The sequence below is a fragment of the Pleurodeles waltl genome, chromosome 7, assembly GCF_031143425.1.
Source record: "Pleurodeles waltl isolate 20211129_DDA chromosome 7, aPleWal1.hap1.20221129, whole genome shotgun sequence".
Taxonomy (NCBI): Eukaryota; Metazoa; Chordata; class Amphibia; order Caudata; family Salamandridae; genus Pleurodeles; species Pleurodeles waltl.
The window spans coordinates 287,928,796-287,956,325 of NC_090446.1; the positions used below are offsets into that span (position 1 = coordinate 287,928,796).

At 43.6% G+C, this 27,530-nt stretch overlaps 1 protein-coding gene across 1 annotated transcript in view; it reads right to left on the minus strand.

The window, feature by feature from the left end:
• Nucleotides 1-22,929: 22,929 nt before the first annotated feature.
• Nucleotides 22,930-27,530, minus strand: part of LOC138304023 (protein-glutamine gamma-glutamyltransferase E-like) — a 137,675-nt gene continuing 133,074 nt past the window's right edge. Inside the window, exon 13 of the mRNA XM_069243675.1 lies at nucleotides 22,930-25,118. Coding sequence (XP_069099776.1) covers nucleotides 24,971-25,118 — 148 coding nt within the window. The 3' untranslated portion in view covers nucleotides 22,930-24,970. The remainder of the gene's footprint in view (nucleotides 25,119-27,530) is intronic.

Below are 27,530 nucleotides of genomic sequence, written 5' to 3' on the forward strand. Positions count from 1 at the left end.
CCTGTAACCCTGATGGGCCTGCCTCAGGACGTCTATATAATGTTTCACAGTATTCCCCAAAGAAGGTGTTGATGGCCTTGGGAGACTTCAGTGGCATTCCATCCTCTCTTAGGAAATGTGTGATAGGGACCACATGGGACTCCAGCCTTATGAGCCAAGCTAAGAGCCTACCTGGCTGACCCTCTTCATCATGTGCTTTAGCAATGTAGTGTTTGTAATCATGACATCGCAGTCACTCTAAGATGGGATTATACTGTTCCCTAGCTTTCCAGAGTCTAGTCTTTGCAGCCTCGTCTGTCCCTAGAGCATTGTCTAATTTGTGTAGTCTGCTGTCCAATGTCTGAAGTTCTCCATTTAGTTCTCTTGGAACGAGTGACCCAAACAATGACTTAGAACCACTGCCTTAAAGACTTCCCACTCTATTAGGCCAGAGGATGTGGAGCCCTGACTAAGTTAAAAATTCCTGTCAACTACCTCCCTCAAGGAATCTCGAAAACATGTATCCTTTAGGGTCACAGGGTGAAGGCACCATTTGGGAAACTCTGGGCATTCCTCAATCGGCAAAAAGCTTAACAGCAAGGGACTGTGGTCCGATAGGGTACGTCCCATGTATTCAGTGTCAGTGACATGCTGGCAGAGTCTGTTTGAGCACACACATTTGTCTACCCTAGTGTGGAGTTGATAAATGTGGGTGTCAAAGGAGAAGTCTTGTGTCACCCTATGTTGGGTCCTCCAAGGGTCCGACAGTGGCCACCTATCTAACCAGTCTCTGAGGCTGTCTGCTCTCTTGTGAGCTAATGCACCAGATAATGGTACAACAGTCAAGCAGGATATCAGCTATACTGTACAATTAAAATCCCTACCTAACAAAAGGTCGGCTGTAAGCAATGGTATTAACGGGGCCGAGAAGGAGCGAGGTAAGGCCATTTGATCTTGATTTGGAGCATAAATACTTCCTAGTGTAATATCCCTGTGCAGTAGTCTGCCCTTAAGTAAGATATAGCACTCTTTCTTGTTGATGGTGGAGCGGATAAGCTCAAATGGTGTTCCCAATTTAATCCAGATAAGTTTCCCCTGTGCAAAGCCAGAATAGGAGGTAGCATCCAACTGGCCTGCCATCTATGTCGCAACACTCAACCTCTAACTCGGTAAAGTGAGAGTCCTGTAACATATTCACCTGCACCCCCTTACGCCGTAGGTATCTGTGAATATTATGGCATTTAGATGGCAAACTCATACCCTCGACGTTCCAGATCAAGAACATTAGTGTATGACATTGGCCCTGAATCTGACCAAACAGTGTGCATGTTCCATATACACTCTCCAGGCATCCCCCAGTCACTGACTCCCCCACATCAACTGACAGTGCATCCCGCAAGGCAAACCATAAAAATCCCAACTATAAACTCCCCTCCCGAGAGCAGCCCGGCAACGGCTGACCACCTAAACCTGTAAAGTGAAAACATTGTCAGTAGAAAGCCACCTCCAGTCTCCTGGCAGAGATCAATCTGGGAGGGGTAGACTATGTAGTGCAGGCAAGACGAGTCTGGGTACTCAATCACGCACCCACCCAGCATCCAGGGTGCCCTCAATCCAGTGTATCAAAATAAATAGCAAAACTGTATGTAGGTATTTTCCCATAGCCTAAAGATTCCATACACCCCTGATCATAAGCTCAAAATACACAACCCTTGTACCACTTCTGTTAATCAGCCATCTTGCCCGTATTTCAGCTCTTCAGATCAGTTCACCCACTGATGCCAGAGTCACCGAAGGCAAGGCAGCACTATCTCCAGTGAAGTTCCACAATTCAAGATCACTGATCGGCAGTCCGAAGGACTGCCTGTCGCAGAATCAGGCCACTGAATTGCCGCAGTCTTGGTCACTGCCTGGAAAGAGACCGCCCTTTCTTGTGCAGTTTGTGAAGGAGATTGCTTCTTCAGCAACCGGCTTCCTGGGGCCCCCCGTGCATGCTTCCACGTCTTGTGTCTAGGTACCTCTTCAGGCCACGGGCAAAGTGGACCATGCTCTTTAAGCCTCCATCCAATCTCATGCCATGCCTGGGTCTTCACAGAAGTGAGTAGTTTCATTAAGTAGGATTCTGAGTTTGGTAGGGAATATCAAAAAGTATTGCAAGTTTTCTTCTCTGAGGGCCTTCTTTGCTTCCAGAAAAGAAACATGCTTAGCTTTCACTGCCGCCGTGAAGTAGGGAAATACTGACACTTTACCATTGCCCACTAGGAGGTTTGTGCCTTTTGGAGTATGATGTCTCTGTCCTTAGAGTGTAGTTACCATACCACCAAAGAGCAGGGTGGGTCACCGGGCACCAGCGGGCAGGCTGACACCCTGTGGGTATGTTCCAGGGCAAAGAAGGGGGTAAGATGATTCAGCGCAACCTCTAATTGAAGCCATTGTTGAGATACATCACTATATTGCCTCCTCTGTACCCTCAGGTAATCCGACCACCTGGATATTTTTTGGTGATTACGGCCTTATGCATCTTCAGCCTGATATTTCAGGTTTTCTGGCAGAAGTCCCATGGAGGTCTCCACTTCCTTCATTCAGTCAGCCAACTTACTGTGGAGGCAGAGGCCGACGGATACTTCACTAATGTCCTGTTGGAGGGGTGCCCTCGGTGTCTGCTGTGGCGGCAAGAATCTTGCCCAGTTGGAGATGAATGGAGTCTGATGGGGGCATTTGTTCCCTCAGTCTCTGTGGCTGGGGGGACTCCCCTGGTCCAGGCTGAACACCCACCAGCTTGGTCTTTATCTTACCGATAAGAATGATATGGCAAAGGCCGTAACAAAGGTCAGGACCACTAGTCCCAGATGTGTATGAGCCAAATTCAGTGGTATGGCAGAGGTCTCTCCTCCAGGGGTGGAGGTGAGGGTAACAGCATAGGGGTCTTGTGTCTCAGTAAGCGTGCTTCTCACCAAGAGGGAGACTGATCCTCTCTAAGTCTGTCAAAGGTGCAAGTCTACACCATCAGAGTCTCACAGAGTCACTCCATTACATAGGTTGGGCCCAAGGCATCTCCCCAAAGTACCCCAGACTGTGAAGTGAGGGGAGGTCCTCACTGATTTAACAGGTGCTGCTCTCATCCTGCTTCCCATGATGAGAGGCCCTGGCACAGGAAGAGCGGGCATAGTGAGGGCTTCATACCTTGGGTATGCCCACAACACAGCAGACCTAAATCTCTGCTGGTCAATTCCCTGTAGGCCCCCAGTAGTGTTTTGATACCCCAAGTGTGGGTCTAATGGGAAGACAACCGTGGACACGCTCCTCTCACAGTGCTCAGGGTGAAATCAGTACAATGTTGTAGCCTCTGGGGCCTCCCGTCCTCCTCATAGGCCTCTCTAGTTCCTCCAGACATTGGGGCCCCCAATTCTTCAATGCCAGCATTGTATGCTGCCTGGGCATCCCGGGGTGGCCGGCATTCACAGTCCTGCACACTCATCGGTGCAGGCCGAACCCAAGAGCCAATCACCCCCAGCACAGTTCAGGCAGCCCCCAGTCAATATAACTGGGTGGCCTTAGTCACAAAGAAAGGCCCCCAGTCCATCTCCCAGCAGAAGTCCTGGCTCTCGGCCTCAAAATAGACTTGAGGTACCCTGCCATCCTGCCTGGCAACATGTTTATTGGGAGCCCTCACCCTGTGCTGCCTTTCACGACCATGTTCTACGACTCAAGTTGAGGCCCCACCGGGGTAGAATCGTGTGGCTCTCTTCTCCTGAGCCGCAGGGGACTCACCACCTGTTCAACGCAGGCCTGCAGACCCAGAGGTGAAGCAGTTCTGGCAGTTCCCCGGTCCTGCCCCAGAAGTCGTGGCCTTCTGCGGGGCACTCTGCACATCCGTAGATACCCAGCCAGGCACCAGCTAAGTCCCCCAGTGTACATGCGCAACAGGGAGATGATGGCAGGAGAGACCCTTGCTACACCTCAGCCCTGCTCTTTATCACCGGACCCCTGTCTGGGCCCCTTTCTCTCTGGGAGTCAACACCCGGCACCTATACGCTGCTCAGGGATCCCTCTCAAGAAAATCTCCCTGCGATAACGGGGGTCACACCACCTCTCCTGCCTAGCCCGTTTGTCACTGGGAATAGCAGCAGCGCCAATCCCCAGTCACCATTTTGAGTGTTGGGACAGTAAACGCTGTGCCAAGCCTGCCAGTCTCTAGCATGGCAGGGACACATTTTCCTGCCTTTCAAAAGCAGCCCCTGGGAAGTTTCTACTAAGGAAGGATGTGGCACCAGAAAGGCCTGTGTTGCCCCCAGTTGTGGATGGTGCAGTTTAATGAATGGACTGACACAGAGCAGCAAGCTCACATGTCTGCCAACTTCAGCTCGTTAGCCACATCCTCAGCAAAATTCAGTGATACCGTAAATACCACACAATTTCTCTTGTTACATTTCAGCAGGCTTGACCTGTCGAAATTAAACAACAATTAAGGTATTTAACGCATCAGATAATTATCTGAAGTATTCAATACAATCAAATTCACAATTCTGACAAGTTCCTAAACAGGGGTTCACACACAGGTCAGAAGTAACCGACTCACTTGTAATCAGACACTTAGAAAAAGGAAACAATGGGGAGAAATAAATATATTTCTCCTTGTTGTGCCTCTATAGGGAAGGTGTAAATTTTTTATTAATTCCCAGGCTTACTAGTCTTGGTAAATCTGGGAATTATGCTAAAAAGAATAAGTAAATGTGTGGGAAAAACCATGCTCCACACATGTAAAACCTTCCCCGGACAGAGTAACACACAGCAGCGACATGTGCTGCCTTGCTTTACTCCAGATTTACGAACCATGAAGGGCCACATAAAGTGACTTCGCTTGGCTGGGTAAATCTGATTTAAGGATTGTGTTGCCCTTGCGTCATCTTGCATGATGCAAGGGCAACCAATCCTTTGGTAAACCTAGGCTCAAGCATTATAATCAGCAGAGGCATCTGCTGTAATATTACTTGCCTCCTTCTGCTACGGTAGGTGTTTCCTATTTGGTGTAGATGTGCCAGACACTTGAGTTATAAAAAGTTATTTCCCATTGTTCCTGATTTCTGAATGTAAATCTCATGGTTATTCAACCTGTTTGTTAAAAATGGCACAAGTTCCTCTTGCACGCAGGGTAAATTATAGGAAATCACTCACACAACACCTCCTTAGCAGGTGCTGTGACATTTGTTGTAGATAGTCAAGCTATATACCCCTTTGAAATATTCTACTCCTGTGTGGAGTTTGATGATGTCTACTCCATACAAACAATTTCATAAATTTAGATCTGTACTTGCATCACCTATCAGGTACCAAGAACACCAGACACGGTTGGGTAGCCAACTATCATCTCCAGTGCAAAATGTTAGAATGAGTTTACTAAATATTGATGGGCCCATGTTGACTCTGTATATACCACGTCCTGACCCAGCAAATCTAACTGTTGCAAAATTAGTTAGATTATCAAATAATATAGTGCATGTTACCTCAAACAAGCATAAAATTCTGACAATGAGTCCACCAGTGGAAAATTGCAACACTTGGGAAAGTATATTTATATTTTACTTTTACTCATACTATACTTATACTACGTTCTTGGTACATGCTACTTAGCGGTGTTGTCACCATAAGTCATAAAACAAATAGGGATAATTTTCAAGAAGGATCCTCAATTAGTCTGAGTGATGTCCAAGGAGAAGTTGAAGTGCTGGCATTATCTAGAGTCTGACACATGTCACAATTCAAGATATAACAGGAAGTATTAAACATTATTTCAGAAGTGAAATAGCTGAAATGGCATTTTACTACTTCCTATCGTTTACGCTAACAGTCGTTAACATGTCTCTGATTAAGCATTAGAAAAGTGAACTGTTGGACTTGGCCCTTTCTGCAGGGTCCTCTCCGAACGTTTTGCCTTCACCCCTATGTTTTCTGAACTCGTTTTCATTGGCTTTAGGGCTCTGCATACTTTGCTACTGCTAACAGTGTTAAAGTGCTTGTGTTCTCTTCTTTAAACATGATGACATTGGCACATTTAATTTACTTGTAAATCCCTAATAAGAAGATATTACATGTCAACACTGGCCTGCAAATTAAATACCATTAGTGGGCCTGCAGTACTGATTGTGCCACCCATTTAAATAGCCTTTTGACATGTCTGAGTCCTGCCACAGCAGCCTATGTGTGCAGTTTTAAACTGCAATTTCGACCAGGCAAAATAAACCTTTTGCCATGCCTAAGCCTTTCTTTTCAATACATGTGTCACCCTTAGGGTAGATCCTAAACAGCCAAAGGGCAGGTGCACAGTATTAAAAAAGCTGGACATCTGCTTTTAAGTTTTACATGCCCTTGTAGCAAAAGTCTCTTACATTTGTTTTCCACTACTGCAAGACCAACCTCTTCCATATGACAACATTGGGTTACCTTATTACATTTGATACATGATAACCTTTGATTGGGGACAGGTCAACATTTCACGTTTGGTGTTTGAGAAATTGTAATTAAAAATCATCTTTAATGGTAAAGCTAGATTTTAAATTACAATTTAAAAAATGCCATGTTCCTACCTTAACCGTTTGGTGCCTTTAGCCTGCTCCTGTGTCACATGACTGGGTGTAGGGGACAGTTGGACATTGTTTATTCCTCTCAGAAAGCCACACAATAAAGGGATTAGGTGTGCCTCGATGAGCCATCAACTGGCAGGATGGGCACAGCCCCACTTGCAACTAAATAGGCTGGGCCCTGCCTTCCCACAAAGGAATTGTTACCACTGCATTGTTCATGCAGCCAGCTTTAAGCCAGGAGAGACAGGAAGTATCCAGGACTTCAAAAGGAATTCTCTTGAAACATCTTTGCCTTCAAAGAAGGCACCAGGTTTAAATGGTGGACCCTCAGACCCAACTCGTGAATACACTTCTGGACCTGTGGATACTGCAGAAGAAAGGCAGCTCTGCTGCTTTGCTGCCAGAGGGAGTGTCACTCTGTGGCCCTGCTACTCTACTGCTCTACTGACTCTTGCCTGCTTGCTGAGAATAAAGTCTGGACCTGCACCATTCAGTCCAGGCTGAAGTATCTCAAACAATAAGTTGAGTCTCCTCCTGTTCTGATCTACGGGGACATAACAAGCTCCAGAGGCTGTCTGCAACAGCCCAGCTGACCGGCTGCTGAACTTGCAACTGGATCTGCCTTAGCCCAGTTTCCCTCTGCTGAAGTGTGTTCCTGATCCCAAAGAGGTGCCTCTCAGGTCCTAGACCCTTGGTGTGGCATCACCATGATGGAACAAATGGCTCTATCCTTGAGAAAAGGAGAAATCCTGAAGTTTTGGACCCTTCACGAACGTGAACTGGCCCGTTCATGCCACGATCTTGCTGCCAGTGCCTCCAGCCAATGTGAGGCTCCAGTAATCCCGACTCTTCACGCTACAGTGACCACTAGTGATTCCCAGCAAGGTGAGATCTGCTTTTAGCATTACATTATTTACAACTTGCGGTGACCACCAACGCGAAGCTCAAGCAATGACCATCCTCGACACCCGACAGGATCTTCGTGCTACAGTGGTTACTGCTCGTGGCTCCCAGCCTGTTCTGTATGGTACATCGATGACCATCTGTGATGCTCTACCTGCTCTTCACATTCCCTTCCCCTGAAACTTTTCCCGCTGAACTCTGAAGGTATCCCATTCAGTGGGACTAATGCGGTTCCTGTATCCAGCCCACTCTCCATCGCAGTCGGCCTTAACTTGTGACTTTCACTTAAACTGGCCTCACCAGATAACTGTGAGTGGCGATCTGTGCTTTTAGATGCTTTATTACCCTGAAATCTCTGAAACTGCATACCTCCACTTCTACTGATTTGAATTAGTTGTTTTAGTGTCAAATCATTTATTAAATCTCATTCTATTTTTCTAAATTGGTGTGGGATTTTACTTGTGTTGTCATTTCACCTTATTACTGTTTGAAGAACTGCATAAATTCTTTACACGTTGCCTCTATGTATGGTGCGGCCCGTCCTTAAGGGCGGAGGGGCCACCCCCCCCCTTCATTTCCCCTCACAAAGAGTGTCTGTCAGGCTGAACAAAGGTCAGCCTGACAGACACTCTTCATTTTCGCCTCAGACAGCCAGGAGTGAGACATGCGCAATTTGCGCAGACTCCTGGCTGCCTGAGCTGAACTTTGCTGGTCTGAGGAAGTCACAGCTGCTATGGGTGTGACCTCCTCGGCTCAGCAAAGGTGCCTCGAGGCCCTCCCCTGGGTGATGAGGAAAGCGTCACCCATGGAATTCGACCTGGGCACTTCAGGTTTAAGCCGTGAAGCGCCCAAGGCGAGGGTCAATCAGTGACACTTCGTCATAGAGTGGGATGGGGTCAGCAGCCTCACTGACCCCATCCCACTCTGTGACGAGGCTGGGACTGCTGCCTTCCCTGAAGGCAGCAGTACCAACTCTCGGACCTTGAGGCTGAAGGTAAGTGTGTGCGTGTGTGATGTTTTAAAATGAATGTTTTGTGCGTGCGTGCATGTTTGAATGTTATGAGCGTTGTTAATGGATGTGCATGCATGTGTGTGTGAAAGAATGAGTGTGTGTGATCTTTTAAAATTAATGTTTGGTGTGTGCGTGCATGTTTGAATGTTATGAGTGTTAATGGATGTGCATGCATGCGTGCATGTGTGAAAGAATGAGTGTGTGTGTGTGTGATGTTTTAAAATTAATGTTTGGTGCGTGCGTGCATGTGTGAATGTTATGAGTGTTGTTAATGGATGGGCGTGCGTGCGTGCGTGTGTGTGTGAAAGAGTGAGTGTTTGTGAACTTTTAAAATGAATGTTTGGTGCGTGCATGCATGTTTGAATATTATGAGTGTCGTTAATGGATGTGCGTGCGTGACTGTGTGTGAATGAATGAGAGAGTGTGTGTCCCGCCCGCCCCCTCCCTCCTAAAGCTGCCGATCGCCACTGCTCTAAGTTAAGTCTGACTGCTTTGATCTGACTGTTCTTAGTGCCAAGTTACCAGAGGGTACAGCACAGATTAATTTGGGGTTTGCTTGTGACTTCACCCTGAGAGAGATTGTGCCTACTGCTTGAGTAAGATTTCACCTCCCTCAATCAGTTACCCAGTTTCCAATATGAACATAGAGAGCTATCAGTAGCGGAGAGAACTTCACGCTAGTGCTGTCTAGACAGAAGGGAATGATGTCAGCACCCAAATTAAACAAAGGTTGCTGTGAGGCGAGTGGCCTTCGCTGACTGCCCTAGTGACTGTGTTTGTTCTTCGATGCACACAGCTGTACTGTGACAGAAAGAGCATGATTGCCATTTAGGCAGAACAATTGCTCTGTTGCCCTGTTCTGAATCATGTATTGGAGTGAGCACCACCTCTGAAACTCACTATGGGCTTGTTATATACTAATCTGCTAGAGTTAGCACAGTAGAAAATGAATAAAGGGTGCTTCTGCTAGAAACACGATAACCATGCTAAAATATTCCTTGCTGTTTACAATATTCCTTCTTTTTTTTTGTTGCTATAATTATATAGTCTGTGTGGTTCAATTCCTACTGTACGCACAAGATTGGGCTTTTAAAATAGAAAAATAAACATTTTGAAACGCATATTCTGTTTTTCTAGAGCTTTCAAGTGCGTGATTAATTTATAAAAGAGGTTTTAGATTTCCACTTATTATTCTTGTTTCAGCTAATAGGGCAGATGTTACCGGAAATTAATCTTGTGCTAACATCAACCAGGGATTGTGCATTGTTTTCAGTCCAACGATTTTCTGTTTCAGGTTGGCAAATCAACTGAGTCCTGTGTGCCAGGGAGTCTAGGGGCCAGATGTAGCAAAGTGTTTGCGCCTCGCAAACAGCGAAAAACGCCGTTTGCGAGGCGCAAAAGCCTCTTTGCTATGCATTTCCGACTCGCAAATAGGAAGGGGTGTTCCCTTCCTATTTGCGACTCGCAATGCAATTCAATTTCATTTGCAAATGAAATCGCAGTTACCGTCCACTTGAAGTGGATGGTAACCCATTTGCAAACGGGAAGGGGTCCCCATGGGACCCCTTCCCCTTTGTGAATGATCACAAAAACAATTTTTCAGAGCAAGTAGTGGTCCTATGCTCTGAAAAATACCGAAATTCCTAAGGAAAACGAGCTGCAGATAGAAAAAAAAAAACTGCTTTATTAAAAAGCAGTCACGGACATGGTGGTCTGCTGTCTCCAGCAGGCCACCATCCCGTGAGTGCCTAGACTCGCTATGGGGTCGCAAACTGCGACCCACCTCATAAATATTTATGAGGTGGGTCTTTGCGACCCCATAGTGAGTCGCTGAAGGTGTCTGAGACACCTTTCTGCATACCAATTTGCGAGTTGCAAATTGCGAGTCGGAAGGACTCGCAATTTACAACTCGCAAATTGGTTTCTACCTACATCTGGCCCTAGATTACTGAAAACTGTTATTCATGCAAGCTCTAGAAAATGTTTCAAAACTGGTGAGGGCAATGATAATGCGAGTGTAATAATGATGGCTGAATGGCTTGGAGTTATTTAGAGGCACTAACTACATTGTGAAGCTCTCACAAATGTGTGATTCATCACTCTATGAACCTTTGCCATGCACGCACATTTTTAATTTAGGGCCAGATGTAATAAGGCGTTTGCGAGTCGCAAACGGCGAAAAACGCCGTTTGCGAGGCGCAAAAGCCTCACCGGTCTGCAGAAATGCATTTTGCGAGTCGGATCCGACTCGCAAAATTCATTTCCGACTCGCAAATAGGAAGGGGTGTTCCCTTCCGATTTGGGACTCGCAATGCAATGCAATTTCATTTGCGACTGCGAAAGCCGTCGCAAATGAAATTGCAGTTACCATCCACTTGAAGGGGATGGTAACCCAGTCGCAAACGGGAAGGGGTCCCCGTGACTGGAAAACAGGCTGCAGATGGAAAAAAAAAACTGCTTTATTAAAAAGCAGTCACGGACATGGTGGTCTGCTGACTCCAGCAGGCCACCATCCCCGTGAGTGCCCATACTCGCAATGGGGTCGCAAACTGCGACCCACCCCATTAATATTAATAAGATGGGTCTTTGCGACCCCATTGCGAGTTGCAGAAGGTGTCTGAGACACCTTTCTGCATACCAAATTGCGAGTTGCAATTTGTGAGTTGCACGGACTCGCAAATTGCAAGTCGCAATTTGGTTTCTTCCTACATCTGGCCCTTAAATACATAGGGCCAGATGTAGGTAAGTTAAAAATTGCGACTTGCAATTTGCGAGTCATAGCGACTCGCAAATTGCAACTCGCAATACAAGATGCAGAAAGGTGTCTCAGACACCTTCTGCGACTCGCTATGGGGTCGCAAAGACCCACCTCATGAATATTTATGAGGTGGGTCGCAGTTTGCGACCCCATAGCGAGTCTAGGCACTCACAGGGATGGTGGCCTGCTGGAGACAGCAGACCACCATGTCTGTGACTGCTTTTAAATTAAGCAGTTTTTTTTTTCTTTTTGCAGCCCGTTTTCCTTAAAGGAAAACGAGCTGCAAAAAGAAGAAATACCGAAACCATTTAGTTTCGTTTTTTTCAGAGGAGGCAGTGATCCATAGGACCACTGCTTGCTCTGAAAAATATTTTTTGTGGCATTCACAAAGTGGAAGGGGTCCCATAGGGACCCCTTCCCTTTTGCGAATGAGTTACCATTTACTTCAAGTGGATGGTAACTGCGAGTTGGTTTGCGACCGCTTTCGCGGTCACAAAGCAACTCAACATCACGATGCGGTCGCAAATAGGAAGGGAACACCCCTTCCTATTTGCAAGTCGGAATCACATTTTGCGAGTCGGTACCGACTCGCAAAATGTGACTCTGCTTCGTGTAAGGCCTTTTGCACGTCGCAAACTGCGTTTTTTCGCAGTTTGCGACGTGTAAAAGGCTGCCTACATCTGGCCCTTAGTTTTGAAAATAAACGAACAGTTCGACGAGCGGCTTCCAGGTGCAGGATGGGACCACTAACAGCTAATATAACAAGAAAGGTGTGGATCAGAAGGACCCAGAAACGCCAGGAGTTGCAGTGAAGCAGAGACAAGGAGGCAGACAGAGCAGAAGGTCACAAAATTATGGTAAATCACTTATGTTATGATACTAGCTGCCAAAAATGGTTGCTGAATTAGGTTCATTATCTTCTAATATTGCTAGGAACGCAAACTAAAATTACAGTGCGCTTACTTGCATTGTGCTGAATTGCCTGGAGATACGCGTTTTTATGGATTCTAATTTCAGTGATTTATTTGGAGGTAAATAATGCATTTGTTCTTTGATATCCAAACAAGACCTTATTTTAGGAGTCAATTTTTCTTTTAAAGGAACCCGAATACCTCCCTCTTTGCAGTGCAGTTAGCAAGGTGCTCTCCAGAGAGAACAACAAGGTGGAATAGCAGTTCTTTCTGAAATTGATATTGCAAAGATTAGAATGATTGGCTGAAGAATTTCCTTAAGTGGTCAAGGTAGATTCCTTAGAGTTTGTGATCTCAAGTAAGAATTTTTCGTTATGGCCCTACTGATTCAAATTCTGCAGCTAAAAGGTGTGAGCAATTGGTGAAATAACTTATTCGGCTTCAAACTTCAACATCAAAGCAAACACTTCTACCAGAGGTTGTGCAATCTCTGCTCAAAGACTTTTAAATATTATCAGAACAAATGCAACATGGTCAGGATTGCACTATCATGCTATACGTAGTGGAGAAGCAGTAGAGATTTAGGGGCATATTTATACTCCGTTTGCGCCGAATTAGCGTCGTTTTTTTCGACGCAAATTCGGTGCAAAACTAACGCCATATTTATACTTTGGCGTTAGACGCGTCTAGCGCCAAAGTATGAGGAAAGAGCGTCATTTTTTTGCGTGAACGCCTTCCTTGCGTTAATGAGATGCAAGGTAGGCGTTCCCGTCGAAAAAAATGACTGCGACGCAAATGCGTCGTATTTATACTCCCGGGCAAAAATGACGCCCGGGAGTGGGCGGGGCAAAAAACCCCGCATTTGCGCCGGATTTTAGCGCCTGGGTCAGGGCAGGCGTTAAGGGACCTGTGGGCTCAAAATGACCCCACAGCTGCCCTCCCATGCCCCCAGGGACCCCCCCTGCCACCCTTGCCCACCCCAGGAGGACACCCAAGGATGGAGGGACCCACCCCAGGGACATTCAGGTAAGTTCAGGTAAGTATCATTATTTTTTTTTTGTATTTTTTTTTTTGGCATAGGGGGGCCTGATTTGTGCCCCCCTACATGCCTCAATGCCCAATGACCATGCCCAGGGGACATAAGTCCCCTGGGCATGGCCATTGGGCAAGGGGGCATGACTCCTGTCTTTACTAAGACAGGAGTCATGTAAATGGCGTCTGGGCGTCGTTAAAAATGGCGCAAATCGGGTGGAGGCGATTTTTTGCGTCAACCTGACTTGCACCATTTTTAAGACGCCCTAGCGCCATTTTTCCCAATGCCGGCGCTGCCTGGTGTACGTGGTTTTTTTCCACGCACACCAGGCAGCGCCGGTCTGCTTGCGCCGGCTAACGCCATTCAATAAATACGGCACCCGCATGGCGCTTCAAAATGGCGTTAGCCGGCGCAAATTTTTTTTATGCTAAACTGCGTTAGCGCAGTTTAGCGTCAAAAAGTATAAATACGGGCCTTAATTACATCTCATTTGATAGTCTGTTTGAACTGGTAGCACTATTAGATTTTCCCTGCAAGAAGAAACATGGGGACGAAGGAGCAGATTTACAATCATTTTTATATTGCTAAGGGAGCGTTAAGGTGGCCATTTCCCCACGCCATATCTACAAAGTGCCACAATGCATGCATTACAACATTTTGCAAACCCTTGTGCCACATTATGCCTGCGCCAGGCATAATGTATGGGAAGGTGGCGTTCCCATGCAGAGAGGACCAAAAAAATAGCGCACTGAAATTTACAAGATTTCACTGCAGAATTGTTTCCGTCATTTGTAAAGCCTGCTCAGGGCAGACATTAAAGTGACACACCCATAATAATGGATGGGCCTCCCTGTGATTTGCTACATTTTTGGCGCTAGTGCAGCAAAGCGCCACAACTGCATAAAAAATGTTGACGCTGTTGTAGTAATGACAGCCATGGTGCACCGAATTGTAAATACAATGCAACCATGGTGTAGTTAGGGGGGTACAGGGGACGCAAGCAAAGTGGCACATAGGGACTGATTGAGATCCAATTTTATTAAAACATTAGTGGCATAGATGTTAGCACATGGGGACTTACAAACCTTCATTTAAAAATCTAACAGAGAAATTAACATGGAAATGTAAAATGTGCACGTTTGAATTATGGTGGACAGTGTGGCTGCCATTCGTATTTGACATCACGTTTAACATGAAGGCATTGTTGTAGGAGGCTGGCCTGGTGTGTAGTGGGCACCTTGGGTACTTACACCTTATACCAGGTCCAGTTATCCCTGATTAGTGAAGTAGTAGTGTTCTAGCAGCTTAGGCTGATGGAGGTAGCCATAGCAGAGTAGCTTAGGCTGAACTAGGAGACATGCAAAGCTCACGCAATACCACTTACAGTTACACAGTACTTATACAGAAGTAAAGACAATACTCAGCGTTAACAAAAATAAAGGTATTTATTTGGGTAACACAGTATCAAAATTATATTAGAGACAACACTCCTTCTGGAGGTGGGTATTATACACAATATATACACTAGACACCAAAATTAGACAAGTAGATAGTCATAGAACAATGCAAACAGTAGGAAATCTTATAGAATGCAAAAGGAGAAAATAGGTCTAGGGGCAACACAAACCATATACTAAGAAAGTGGAATGCGAATCACAAATCCCCCCCTAGACAAGTGTAGTGGGTGTAGAATTGCTGGGAGAGTAAGAATACAGTAAAGGTAAGTAAATTACCCCACCCCAGAACCCAGAAAAGCAGGAGTAAAGTACTGCAAGTTTCCTTAGGACACACTACACCTTGTGATTGGGATTTTGCAGCAGCCAACCAAGTCTGCAAAGAACAACTGCTGGATTCCTGGACCTGAAGACCTGCAAAGTAAGGGACCAAGTCCAGATGTCGAAAGAAGTTCCAGGAAGACAGGAGCCCCTGCCAACTCAGAAGAGGGTGCAAAAGAAGAGTCCCCGGTTAGTCGAAGACTGCAGGACTGCACCCTAGGAAGATGCCTGTGGGTTCCTGCATGATGCAAAAGATGTCCCACGCCATGAAGATCGTTGCAGACAAGATTTTGTGTTGGAAGTTGCCAACAAGCCTTGGCTACGACAAAAGTGCATTTTGCGTCAAAAATGGCACTGGATGGACCCAGGAGGGACCTGGGGGCCTCAACTCTGTGTGAGGAGGAAGAGGGGGCTCTCAGCACCTTAGAGAGCTCTCAGGATGCCAGCCAGCACCCCCGGGAGTCGCAGGATCTGGGTTCAAAGGAGGTGCAAAATGTGGTTGATGCAGCACAACAAAAGAAGGTCCCACGCCGACGGAGAACAACTCAGCGAGTTGAGCATTGCAGGATGCAGTGCTGGGGACCTGGGCCAGGATGTGCATAAAGGAATTTTTCAAAGAGTTCACAGAGGCCTCAGGAGGCAAAGAAGACACAGTACACAGGTGTCTTACCTCCTCCAAATTGCATCAGCAGGACCTCAGGACAGTCTATGTCGATGATGTCCACCTGCTGTGTCCTTAGGAGCATGCTCGTCGCTGTGAGAGGAGTCCCAGACATCATCTTGGAAGGTGCCTGCTTGGAGCAGGGGAGTGACTCCGTCACTCCACAGGAGATTTCTTCGGTCCTTCTGGTGCAGGATGAAGACAGGGAGTCCCCAGAGCATGCACACCGTGGAAACTGTTGCAGTTGCTGACTTTGAGCTGAGGTTGCTGAAGAAAAGTGTCTCATGTAGACACTTTGTTGCAGTTACACTGTTTCTTGGAGCAGGCTCCGGTTGATGCGAGGTCAGAAGAGTCTGAAGTTGTTGCAGAGGATTCCAGAAGGAAACTTGCTAGCAGAATCTAAAGAGAACCCACAGGAGAGACCCTAAATAGCCCTGAGAGGGGGATTGGCTACCTTATCAGGTATGGACCTATCAGGAGGGGTCTCTGACGTCACCTTCTGGCACTGACCACTCAGAGCCCTCCAGAGTGCCCCCACACATTGCACAGCAAGATGGCTGAAGTCTGGGACACACTGGAGGAGCTCTGGGCACCACCCCTGGGGCGGTGATGGACAGGGCAGTGGTCAATCCCCTTTCCTTTGTCCAATTTCATGCCAGAGCAGGGGAGAAGGGGTCCCTGAACCGGTGTAGACTGGTTTATGCAAGGAGGGCACCATCTGTGCCCTTCAAAGCATTCCCAGAGGCTGGGGTACGCTACCCCTCCCCAGCCTGTAACCCCTATTTCCAAAGGGAGAGGGTGTAACACCCTGCTCTCAGAGGAAATGCTTTGTTCTGCCTTCCTGGGACTGGGCTGCCCAGACCCCAGGAGGGCAGAACCCTGTCTGTGAGGTGGCAGCAGCTGTAGCTGTAGTGCAAGCCTCAGAGAGCTGGTTTGGCAGTACTGGGGTCCGTCGTGGAGCCCCCAGGATGCATGGAATTGGCTCCCCAATACCAAATTTGGAATGGGGGGACAATTCTATGACCTTAGACATTTTACATGACTATATTCGGAGTTACCATTGTGAAGCTACATATAGGTATTGACCTATATGTAGTGCACGTGTGTATTGGCGTCCCCGCACTCACAAAGCCCGCGGAAATGGCCCTGAACTATGTGGGACACCTTTGCTAGTGCAAGGGTGCCCTCACACTTAGTAACTTTGCACCTAACCTTCAGAAAGTGAAGGTTAGATATATACGTGACTTATAAGTTACTGAAGTGCAGTGAAAATGGCTGTGAAATAATGTGTGTGTTATTTCATGCAGGCTGCAATGGCAGTCCTGTGTAAGGGTTTGTCTGAGCTCCCTATGGGTTGCAAAAAAATTCTGCAGCCCATATGGATCTACTGGAACCCCAATGTCCTAGATACCTAGGTACCATATACTAGGGACTTATAAGGGGGGTCCAGTATGCCAATTGAAATTGGTAAATTAAGTCACTGGCCTACAGTGACAAATTTAAAAGTGGAGAGAGCATAAGCACTGAGGTTCTGGTTAGCAGAGCCTCAGTGACACAGTTAGGCACTACACAGGCATACACATTAGCTCATAAACTATGAGCACTGGGGTCCTGACCAGCAGGATCCCAGTGAGACAGGCAAAAACATACTGACATACACGTGAAAAAGGGGGGTAACACGCCAAGGAAGATGGTACTTTCCTACAATTATGCATTTATATTTGAGTGAATTACTGACATGAGATAATGCGAAACGTATTTTACTAGATGAAGATTAGAAGTGAAGTATTAAATGAATTTGAATTAATAGTGCTTATATTGAATTTAAAACATTTTATCAACATGAGTTATATGTGTTCAGAAAAATAAATGCATGTTTAAATTGTGTGATAATAAGGTAAATAATGTTTGCAATAAAAAAAAAAATTTGCTTTGCATATATGATTCAATGGTAAGGTGCACAATAGGACTGATATGTAGTAATTGTATTAATGTGCATTTAATTTATTGTAGCTTGACTAGTCCTGAGAGATTCATTTTGCAGCAGTACAGGAAAATTGTTTGCCAAATTTGTTCCCTCTTACCTGAATTCTTTCCCTAGGTTGCTGAGCAGATGTTCAATGTTCCATTGTATTGAAGGTGAAGAAGATGTTTCAGTACTAACTATGTGACAATATTTGTTCTAGCTGTTGAACAAAACAGGAAATTTATAATTCCCATGTGAGAAATGCTTAGCTTATTTTGTGTGTCATGAGGAAGAATTATCAAGCAACAAACAACTAGAAAATGTAATATTTTGGCAGGACTGTATGAAATCATTAAAATGACAATGCACTTTTGCTGAGAATATTTGGAATAGTTGCAAACTTGATGGTGCCATCAACAGCCATTGGACACTGAATCTTGTGTGTAAGATGAAGCCACCTGGAGGACCAATCAAGAGGCCATGGATATTTCTAATTAGTGAGAGACTTTGAATTTTTGAATTGGTCTGTCTAATACCAAGAGAGGGTTAGTCTGTCCAGAACTCTGCCAGAGTCTGTCTATAGTGCCTTGAGTTGGCTGCTGTCACCATCTGTCTTCTCCAAGTCTTTGATGGGTTTTCTCATAGTCTTAATTGCCCCATGTGTTTATGCTGTTCAGTACAATTACAACCAACTAATTATGAACTGCTGACATGCCCTATGTGGAGCCTGTGTTCAGCACTGGTCTGATGTTGGTGTCTATTGATGTTGGGAGAAGGTGAACACTCATCTGATGAATTACCCTGTCTGCTGACCCATAAGTAGAGGTATAACTAAACATGGTTTCCTCTTTTTCTTTTCAGCTTAGATACTTACACCAGCATATTTTTATAGGGAGTTGTCCTAGTTAGAACATTTTTCTATATTATTTTTGTCTTTCTTTTTCTTTTGCCCACATGTGTTAGCCAGTTCCCACACATGCCAGTCCTAATTCGTGTTATAGATAAGGCTGGCCCAGCTCTACAACTGACTGTTAAAATTGTATTTTGATGATTTACAGATGTCACCATTCATCTGCTTTGAAAACTGAAATAATGTGCATATTGCAGTTTTGCTGATCTTTGTTATTCTGTTGAAGTGTTTAACACTATTGATGTTTAGTAGGCTAAATCTCATTAGACGTTTTCGTCAGGCAATGGTTTTCATGTATTTTTATAACTTAGTTTTACACACCCTATATGTGGCATTGATTTTGGGATTGTAATAAAGCTGTGAAAAATTATTCCGTTTGGAGTTAACGTTACTGTTAAATTGTTCATGGTGTCTAGAATTGTTTATGGTTTTATTTCATTGATTTGTGATTGAATGAATCTGACTACTACACTCTTTGCCAAGTTCAAAGATCTAGTTGACCTCTAGTGGTGGGAATTGTGATGATGATTCACCAGCGCGCTTGTGGTTTCTGAACCTGAGACAGGAAGACCTCTGTGAGTGCACCAGCAGTACCCAAGTGCCACTTTCTTGTAAATGTGCCCCGAAGTGCGGGAGGGCTGGTGGCTTTCATTAATGACTCCTAATGAACGTTCTTTTTACTGAGGCAAAATTGTTAAGTTCTCAATAGGAGGAATTGTTGTAAGATATTGTGGAAACATAGCAAATTGATGATACTGACATGTGCTTCTTTTAGAGGGAGTGGGTTTGGTTCTGGGAGTCATTTTGCACCCTTAGCTTCCTCTAAGAACTTGGTTCTGCCCTTTTAAGGCAGCGAACTTCGCAGGAGAAACCCTTTTCACTGACAATTCCTGGTAAAAGTCCTCTTTCACTGGTATTTCCTGTCCTCAATCAACTAGCCTCAACAACCAAACAACTTTCTCCTAAAGCATGACTAAACAATGCTCATTCATCCAGTCTGAAGTTAGCTAAAGACTTTTTTTTTATTATTTTGCAGAAATTGATTTCAGATTTATTGGCTATACATATCATAACATCAGGGTGTAGGATTCTCTTTCAAAAACCTAGTTATTAAATCTTTTGTCCCGTGCCAGATCAATAGCAGTCTGAAGAAACAGGCACTTCTCCAGGAAATTCAAGACCTGCTAGAAAAGTCAACAATGATTCCTGTTCTGTGTCTGTTTCAAAGCTCGCATTCCATCTCGTTCCTGGTTCAAATGTTGTCAGGAGACTTTCAACAGTTCTAGATTTAAGACTGTCAATGCTCTTTTACTTTACCAACCCATCAAAATGATCATTCTGCAGGCAGTTATTCCCATGATCAATACAAGGGACTTTCTACCATCCATAGAGCGATTGGATACCTTTCTCCATATACACATCCCCTAGTGCTCTTAAAAATTATGTTATACCATCATTACTAATTCCAGGTGCTACCTGTTGGCCGTTTCATAAGCTTCAAGAGGTTTTACAACCAATCTAGTCCCTTTGGTGAGTAGGATTCATTCTTATTGCATACATTTATTTCTCTATTCAAATGACTGGATAATGTCTTCACTTTCTTTTCCAAGGATCAAACATATGTGTAGCAGGTGTGTAAGATTCCTCAAGAGTGTGGTCTGGTGCTGAATTTGAAAACATTTCATTTTGCTACTACCTGGACTATTAAATTCATCAAGGCTATCTAAGGTCAGAATTGGCAATAGTTGTTCATCCAAACTTAATGAAAGAACTAATTTGTCATCCCTGCTGAAGAAGCCAGAAGCCTCAGTATGTGATTGCTCAGAATTCAGAGTGAGATGACCTCTTGTCTTCATGTTGTTTCTGGGGCTTGAAACCATCTTCTTTCTCTGGTACAAGATTGATTACTGTGGTGGAGTCCAGCCTCAAAGAACTGTGAGCTTCTAATACTTGTAAAATTACAGATCCAGCAATCCCTCTATTTATTGTTTACATTAAGAGTATTTAATTTGCTTTGCCTTCACTCTGATTCGGACAATAGATGCAATGGAGTGGGAGAGAATGTGGCATTTGGACCTTGGAAACTATCAGAGAAGCATTACTTGACCAATAGGATGAAACTGGATGAAGCTCAATGAGTGGTGTTATGGTAAAATCCACTTATTCAGAGCCAAGCTATGCATATCTGCACAAACTATCAAGTAGCAAAGGCCTACATCAATAAACAAGAGGGTGCTCTTGCTCAAGATCTAGATGCCTTTGCTCAAGAGATTTGTCTTGGGCAGAGACCTAGTGTCTGTCTGTCTCTGTCAGCAGTTTGTTTTCCAGTGAGTGAGAATTTGCATCTTGTCATCCGGCAAATCTTAAAATATGCATGAGGCATTGGTACAATTTTGAGAACTGGCAGTCTTCTAACTGACTAAAATACTACTTTTGTAACCCTGGCAGAGTCTTGAATATTTTGTGAGATTTTTTTTTTTTTTAGAATTGACTATCCCTACTTTAAGTAACCAGTGAGCTGCCATCTGAGCCTTTAGGGCTCCACAAAAGTTATCCACCTGCCTATTGGCATCGAGAATTGGTAGAAATTTTTTCTTTTCCAATGATTAATTGTCCAGTTCCTCCCGGGCACCTCCATTAGTACTTCATACGCTACAAAATTCCTCTTTTGAGCCATTGGTAGTGAAAGAGTTAAAGTTCCTTTCAGCAAAGGTTTTTTTTGGCTGCTTATTTCAGTGAGGTGTTTAGAAGAGACAAATTCACATTTATAATGCCAATTTTTTAAAATTTTTAGATGGTACGGTTGTACTTTCTTTCTTTCCTAAAATCCCTTCTAAATGTCAGTGTCCTTGGAATGTAGTTCTTCTAGTTTTTTCCATCTGTTCCCTAGCCCGAGAAACAGAGCTTAAACACCTTGATAATCACAGGGCACTTATATTTTCCTCTAACTATACATCTTCCTACTGTATGTTGGGTCTCCTATTTGTCACATTTGGAGTTTCCAGGCAAGGCCTACACTTTACTTCTTCTACTTTGCTGCTTAAACTCCTTGAATGGCCCTTCCACGTCAGGCTCAGGGCAATTTTCTAGGCGGTTTCTACCTTCTGGCCTATCTTTAAGGGAGCATTGATTAAGGATGTTTACACTGCTTCAACATGGTCTTTTCAAACATTCATATCACTTTATCATTAGAAAGTGGGGGATAAATTAAAGTCTGGTTTTGGTTCTCAAGGTCTTTCGATTGTGAATCTAACTCAAAATTATCTTTTTCTTTTTTGTCTTGTTCTAAGGGATATTACATTTTCAATAGACGTTGCAATATTTTTGTTTCAGTTGAATGGCTTCATTTGTCTGGATACATCTGGTAGTAGTTTCCACAATTGGGTACCTTCTTGTCCTCTTAGGAACTTATGAAGAAGATGGATGAGATAGACCATTCACTTAATGGTAATTTGGCCTGAGTCCTAGTCTTCCTTATCACAGGTCTATTGTCCTGCCCATTGTTGTAAATGGAAATATTTTCCTTATGTTAGAAGGGGAGGAGCTAACTAGGGATTGCAAAGCGTTTCCTACTGACTTCTGTTTTTTATCTGGCATAGATAATCCTTTTCTGTGCAAAGAGGAGGAACCTCGTGCTGTTGAGTAAGACTAAGCAGCAATTTACAAAGATGTCATGCAGTATAGCAACCATTGTATGAGAGGGAGAAACCAGGAAGAGCCGTATCTACTAAGATATGACACTGTCATGCTCTCTCTTTTTCTCACTCTAGTTCACAATAAATCAGGCTGCCTTGCACCATTCGCACAACTTTGTAGTGTAGTGCAATGGTGTCTGCCTTAGGTCCATCATAGCATTTGTACTGGAAGGGCAACCTTTCCATACAAAATAATATGCCTGGACACACTTTACCATTTTCCTCACTTTGGTAGTGTGCTGTAAAATTAGAAAGCTTGGAGAAATAAAAACATTTAACATCAGTCTCGAAGAGGAATTATGTTTTTTGATGCAAAGCCCTGACTACTATTGTTAGTAGATGGGGCTTTGCATTAAAAACCACAGGTGGTTGCATGGAGCACCCAGGTACCACCAAAATCACACCAATCTGACAAAAGTAATTCAAAGCAGTGCATAACCCTGCTTTGTGTTACTTTCAGGCAGCTTGTCAGCACATAACAAGTGTTGCACTGGAAAGTAAATCCCCCAAAAATATTTTTCACAGGTTTGCATTATTTTTGTGAGCTAAACCCACGCAAAGTGTTAGTTAATCTGCCCCTTGTACTCATACGTCAGTAAGTAACTGGGTCAGTTATTCATCAACTTCCAAAATACACCATGTAGTTTACACTTTCATTATGAGTGGGTGATGACAATCATGATAAGGCGAGACACAACTATGCAGACAATTTGCTTCTGATGTATTTTTTTATTGTAAAATAAATTAAAACATTTTCCAGTCACAAAGCTGGCCGCACTGGTTGTTATGTAAGTTCATCTCAGAGTACTAACTCAGAGGAAGATGCATTTTCAGAAATAGGAACCTTTTCTAGGTAGAATCTATAGAATGGCACATAAATAACTCAAAAACTATGCCAGGTATTATTTCACAAATAGACAAAGTAGTTGTCCATGTCAATGAAGCGTGATAGTCATCTGAGAAAACGGATACATTTTTTACGCCTTTCTTGTGTGTCATAGTGTGGTAAGACTTGATTGTTTGAAAGCCCATTAATCTCGGGCTTTTTTAGAGTTTGGTAGAGGAGATACTCCTGAAAACATAGCAGACATCCTATACGTTGTATGACAAGTGCCATAGGCCAAAATGTACTTGTGATATGGTGGATGGAACATCTGTCACTCTGTGACCGTCTACAAACTCCACATAAGGCCCTTAGTCATTACCACATATAAGTTTTTTCAGGTTCTTTCATGCTTCTCTCAAAAAACAGTGGGGCATATTTACAAAGAATTGTCGTAGAGCAGCACTGCATACCTATCTGCTGCACTGCCCTATGCCAATTGGAAAGGGCAGAAATTAACCATATTCAAAAGATACAGTGCATTCCTGTCTTTTCAGCCAGTGCTGCGCACAATTTGGTTCATAGTGCCAACACAGGTACTCTTGCACCATGGTGCAAGGGTGTCTGTGTTGTTGGCAGGATTGTTTTTGTGCAAGAATGGGCACCTTACTGCACAAAAACAATCCATGGAGACTTTTCCCTGTTTCTGTGTGTGCTGTGGAATTCAGCACACATAGAAAGGGGAAAAAATTGATAAGAAAGAATGAAAGATATTTTCCTTGTTACGCCGTACAGTTCTGACGCATTCCAGGTTTACACATCCATGTAAATCTTGGAATGCATCAAAACCCATTGTTGTTTCACTGGGATGGTGCAAACATCAAAGGAAAATTGTCTTGCACGACCCAAATTTATACAATCTGTGTTTCTCAATTAGGTATCTTTTAACAATACCCCTCTTCATGTTGCATTTCAAGCAGATCACAAACTACTCACTTTTAATCTGCATGAACTGAATTCACCACCAAGGCACCTCTGCAGCCAGATTTATCATAGTTTGTGTTGCCTTTGTGGCATGCATGGTGTCACAATGGCAATGCAATACTAAAGTCAGATCTACCAAGCAACGTAAGTTGCTGTCTTTTGTTACTCTGTCCTGGGAAGATGTTCCATGGGTGGAACATGGGTGTTCCCACAATCCATCCACGGATTTTGGCATATTCCCAGTTTTACCAAGATTGGTAAAACTGGGAATGTGTCAGAAATGCTATGCCTTATCCCATGGGATGCATAATAAGGAGAAATATTGTTATTTCTCCTTGTTGATTCCTTAGAAAGAGGAACAAAACTTGAATGATTGTTTTTGTGAAGGAAGATGCCCCTACCTGCACAAAACCAATCCTGTCTGCAACACAGGTACCCTTGCACCATGGTACAATAGTGCCTGCATTGGTTCTAGGCAGCAAATTGTGCACCAGCACAGGCACAGAGCAGGAATGTGCTATATATTGGTAAATATGGCACATTCCTGCCCTCTCCCTTTCACGCAGTGCAGATAGTTGTCTTGCTGAGTTGGGTTGTGTGAAAGATGGAGTCATCTGGCCACTAGTATTAAAAGAGGCAGACTGAGTAGGTCAAACCAGTGGTAAAGTGGTGCGGGGCTATTAGGATCCAGTATGCGATTGTAGTGTTTCAGGATTACATAAACACATACTTCTGGAAAGAAGGAGCACAGCTCAATTTTTCTAGGACCTTGGAAAAATTATCAAACTACAAAAACGTGTAGGATGGGAAGACAGTATGGGGGTCACCGAGCAAAGCCATCATGGGGGAAGAGTATTTCATGGACGTGACGTTCATTGCAACCATAGACAGAGAAGGGAACTTTCACACTGTATTGACCTAACGGCAGGAGCATATGAAGGGCATCTGCGTAGATGGGAACGTGAAGGGATTGCTTTTGCTACCATGGTGCAACAACCACTGTCTTGAATCCTTTCATGGAGAATCTTCTGCTGGCTAAGCGCACAAGCAGCTGCCGGGGACCAGCTTTCCACGGCGTGATTTCCAGCTTAAACCTCATCCTTTCTCTGGGCCTCATGGGCGGAAGCCTAAACATGACAAAAATAAGTATGAGAATTTCATCAGAAGATATTATTATACTTTATAGCATGAAATCCAAAATGTACATACATTTACAAAATTATGGAAAATGCAGCGCCGCATAGAAATCTGCAGTGCTGTAATGGAGCACCGTACTTTCAATGGTCGCGGGTGATGTATTTGGCCTCACTTACACAAATAATGCTTTTGTAGCACGCTACGAGGCATTGTGCTATAACCCAAAGTGAAGGAAGGGGTGATGTGCAATAGTTTTGTACTTCAGGAACTCTCGTCTGTATTCATATATACGTGGGGACAATCGCCCGAGTATCTACCGCATAATATGTAGAATTTCTAGAACATTCGTATTACCCTTGGGAAATTCACACGTTTATCCTTTTACTAATGGCTTGTGTCTGTTTTCATTTGGAGCTAGAAAACCATGCAAAGCCATGTCGAACTATTTGATCAGCCTTTGTATTGAATCATATGGATTTTTACGCGGTACCAGTCCTGTTCTGTCCAAGGTGCATGAAGAAGCTGTACGGCGCTATGCCATGAAAAATTACGTAGTGCTGCGCTTTTATCAACTTTGGGTGCGAAAAAGTGTTTTGCGCTCAAACGTTTATAAATGCATTTGTGTGCGCCACTTTAATGGTTTAGTAGTACCTACTCTGAGTCATTGTTAGAAGTCAGGCTCTCCCGGGCTAAACACTTTCTATGATTTGCACCTCAAAACAATAGACGAAAATGTAAAAAACAAGCATAACCAAACACATGTTCAAATATTGAAGTATTTTGTCTAATTCACAATCAAAGAGAGAAAAAAAGTTTTCACATTTTAAAATTGTTTCTTTATTTTTACAAGCCTTATTAATTTTAATTTAATAATTTGAATATATATATATTTTTTTAAACAGTTGCGGACCCCCACAGTAGGCCTTGTGGACCCCAAGTGATCCTCGGACAACAGGTTAAGAACCATTTGCTTAAAATACTAAGGTGCAGATTTAAGGAAAGTGGCGCTGCACTGGGTGCAGCGCCACTTTCCTTGCACCCCTTAGCACCCCCTACCGCCACCATGTGTATGCCGTATCTAAGATACGGTGTACCATGGCTCAGGGTAGGGGGCAAGAGCGTCCACATTTTTGATGCTGTCGATGTACTGTTCAGGGTTTGAGCCAAAATGTTGCCACTAACCGTGAACAGTACATTGGGCCCTTGTAACCAACGGTGTGCCCCCTTTTAACTCCTGCTCTGAGCAGGCATTAAAAGTGCTGAGAAAAATAATGCAAAAAAAATTCTTAGATTTCTTTGCGCCATTTTTGCGGTCCCTGTAACCGGGGTACACCTCCATTGCATAATTTATTATGCATGGCACCTGCATAATGTAGTGGAAAGGGTTACAAAGTGATGCAATTCATGCATTGCACCACTTTGCAAATTTGGTGGGTGAAAGGCCAACTTAGCGTAACAAAATTGACTCTAAGGTGGCGCTTGGTCCTCTTAAATCTGGGCCTATTGCTGCAAACGATACTTAAACAAATGCTAAGGCTGATACTAGTTTCATAACTGCTGAGACTAAAGAAAATAATAAACAATGAGAAAATATACATAACAGTAACAATATCATTGATAACTACTAAAAATAGGTAGAAATAACACTCAACACAAATATTAATGACAAATATTAATGACATTACCAATAACACAATTACTAAGATGATAATTATTACTGGCATTATTACGAGATGTATTATTATTTTTAATATAATAATAACACTACCTCCACTACCATTCCTAATACAACTTCTACTATCCTACTACTACTACTACCACTGCTGCTACTACTACTATTACTACTATCTCAAATGATAAGAATTATAATTTTTAGTTCTGCCTAAATATCCTGAATCGATGGATGAACTGCTCATAAATATTGCTTGAAAACTGCTACACTGGAACATCACCAAGTTAAGACTGAGAGCTGCACCAACTAGGGAACCTAATAAAAGTGTGTTAGGTTTTTATTTTTTCTTTCACACACAAAGATTACATTCATAAAAGCTGATGATTTTATAAAAGTAGACATATTTTTGATACTTTGAAACTAATAACAGTTATTTTTTATTCATATGTTGTCTTCAACTCCTGACTCATACATCAATCTGTATAAGGAAAAGTTCAAAATATAATTCCAAAAATATATATTAAAAAAATAAGTAACTAAAACATTAAAAATTATTCTTACTGTTTATGATTGAATGCATCTATGTTTTAATTAAAATGCATGACGGACAAATGGAACAACTTTTAGTACGCAAATCATGTGCGGCAGAACATGGTGGAAGGGGCTACTGTTTTTATTTGAGAGAGTGCTATATTTTTATCCATTAGTTATGCTTTCTCCTTAGGATATA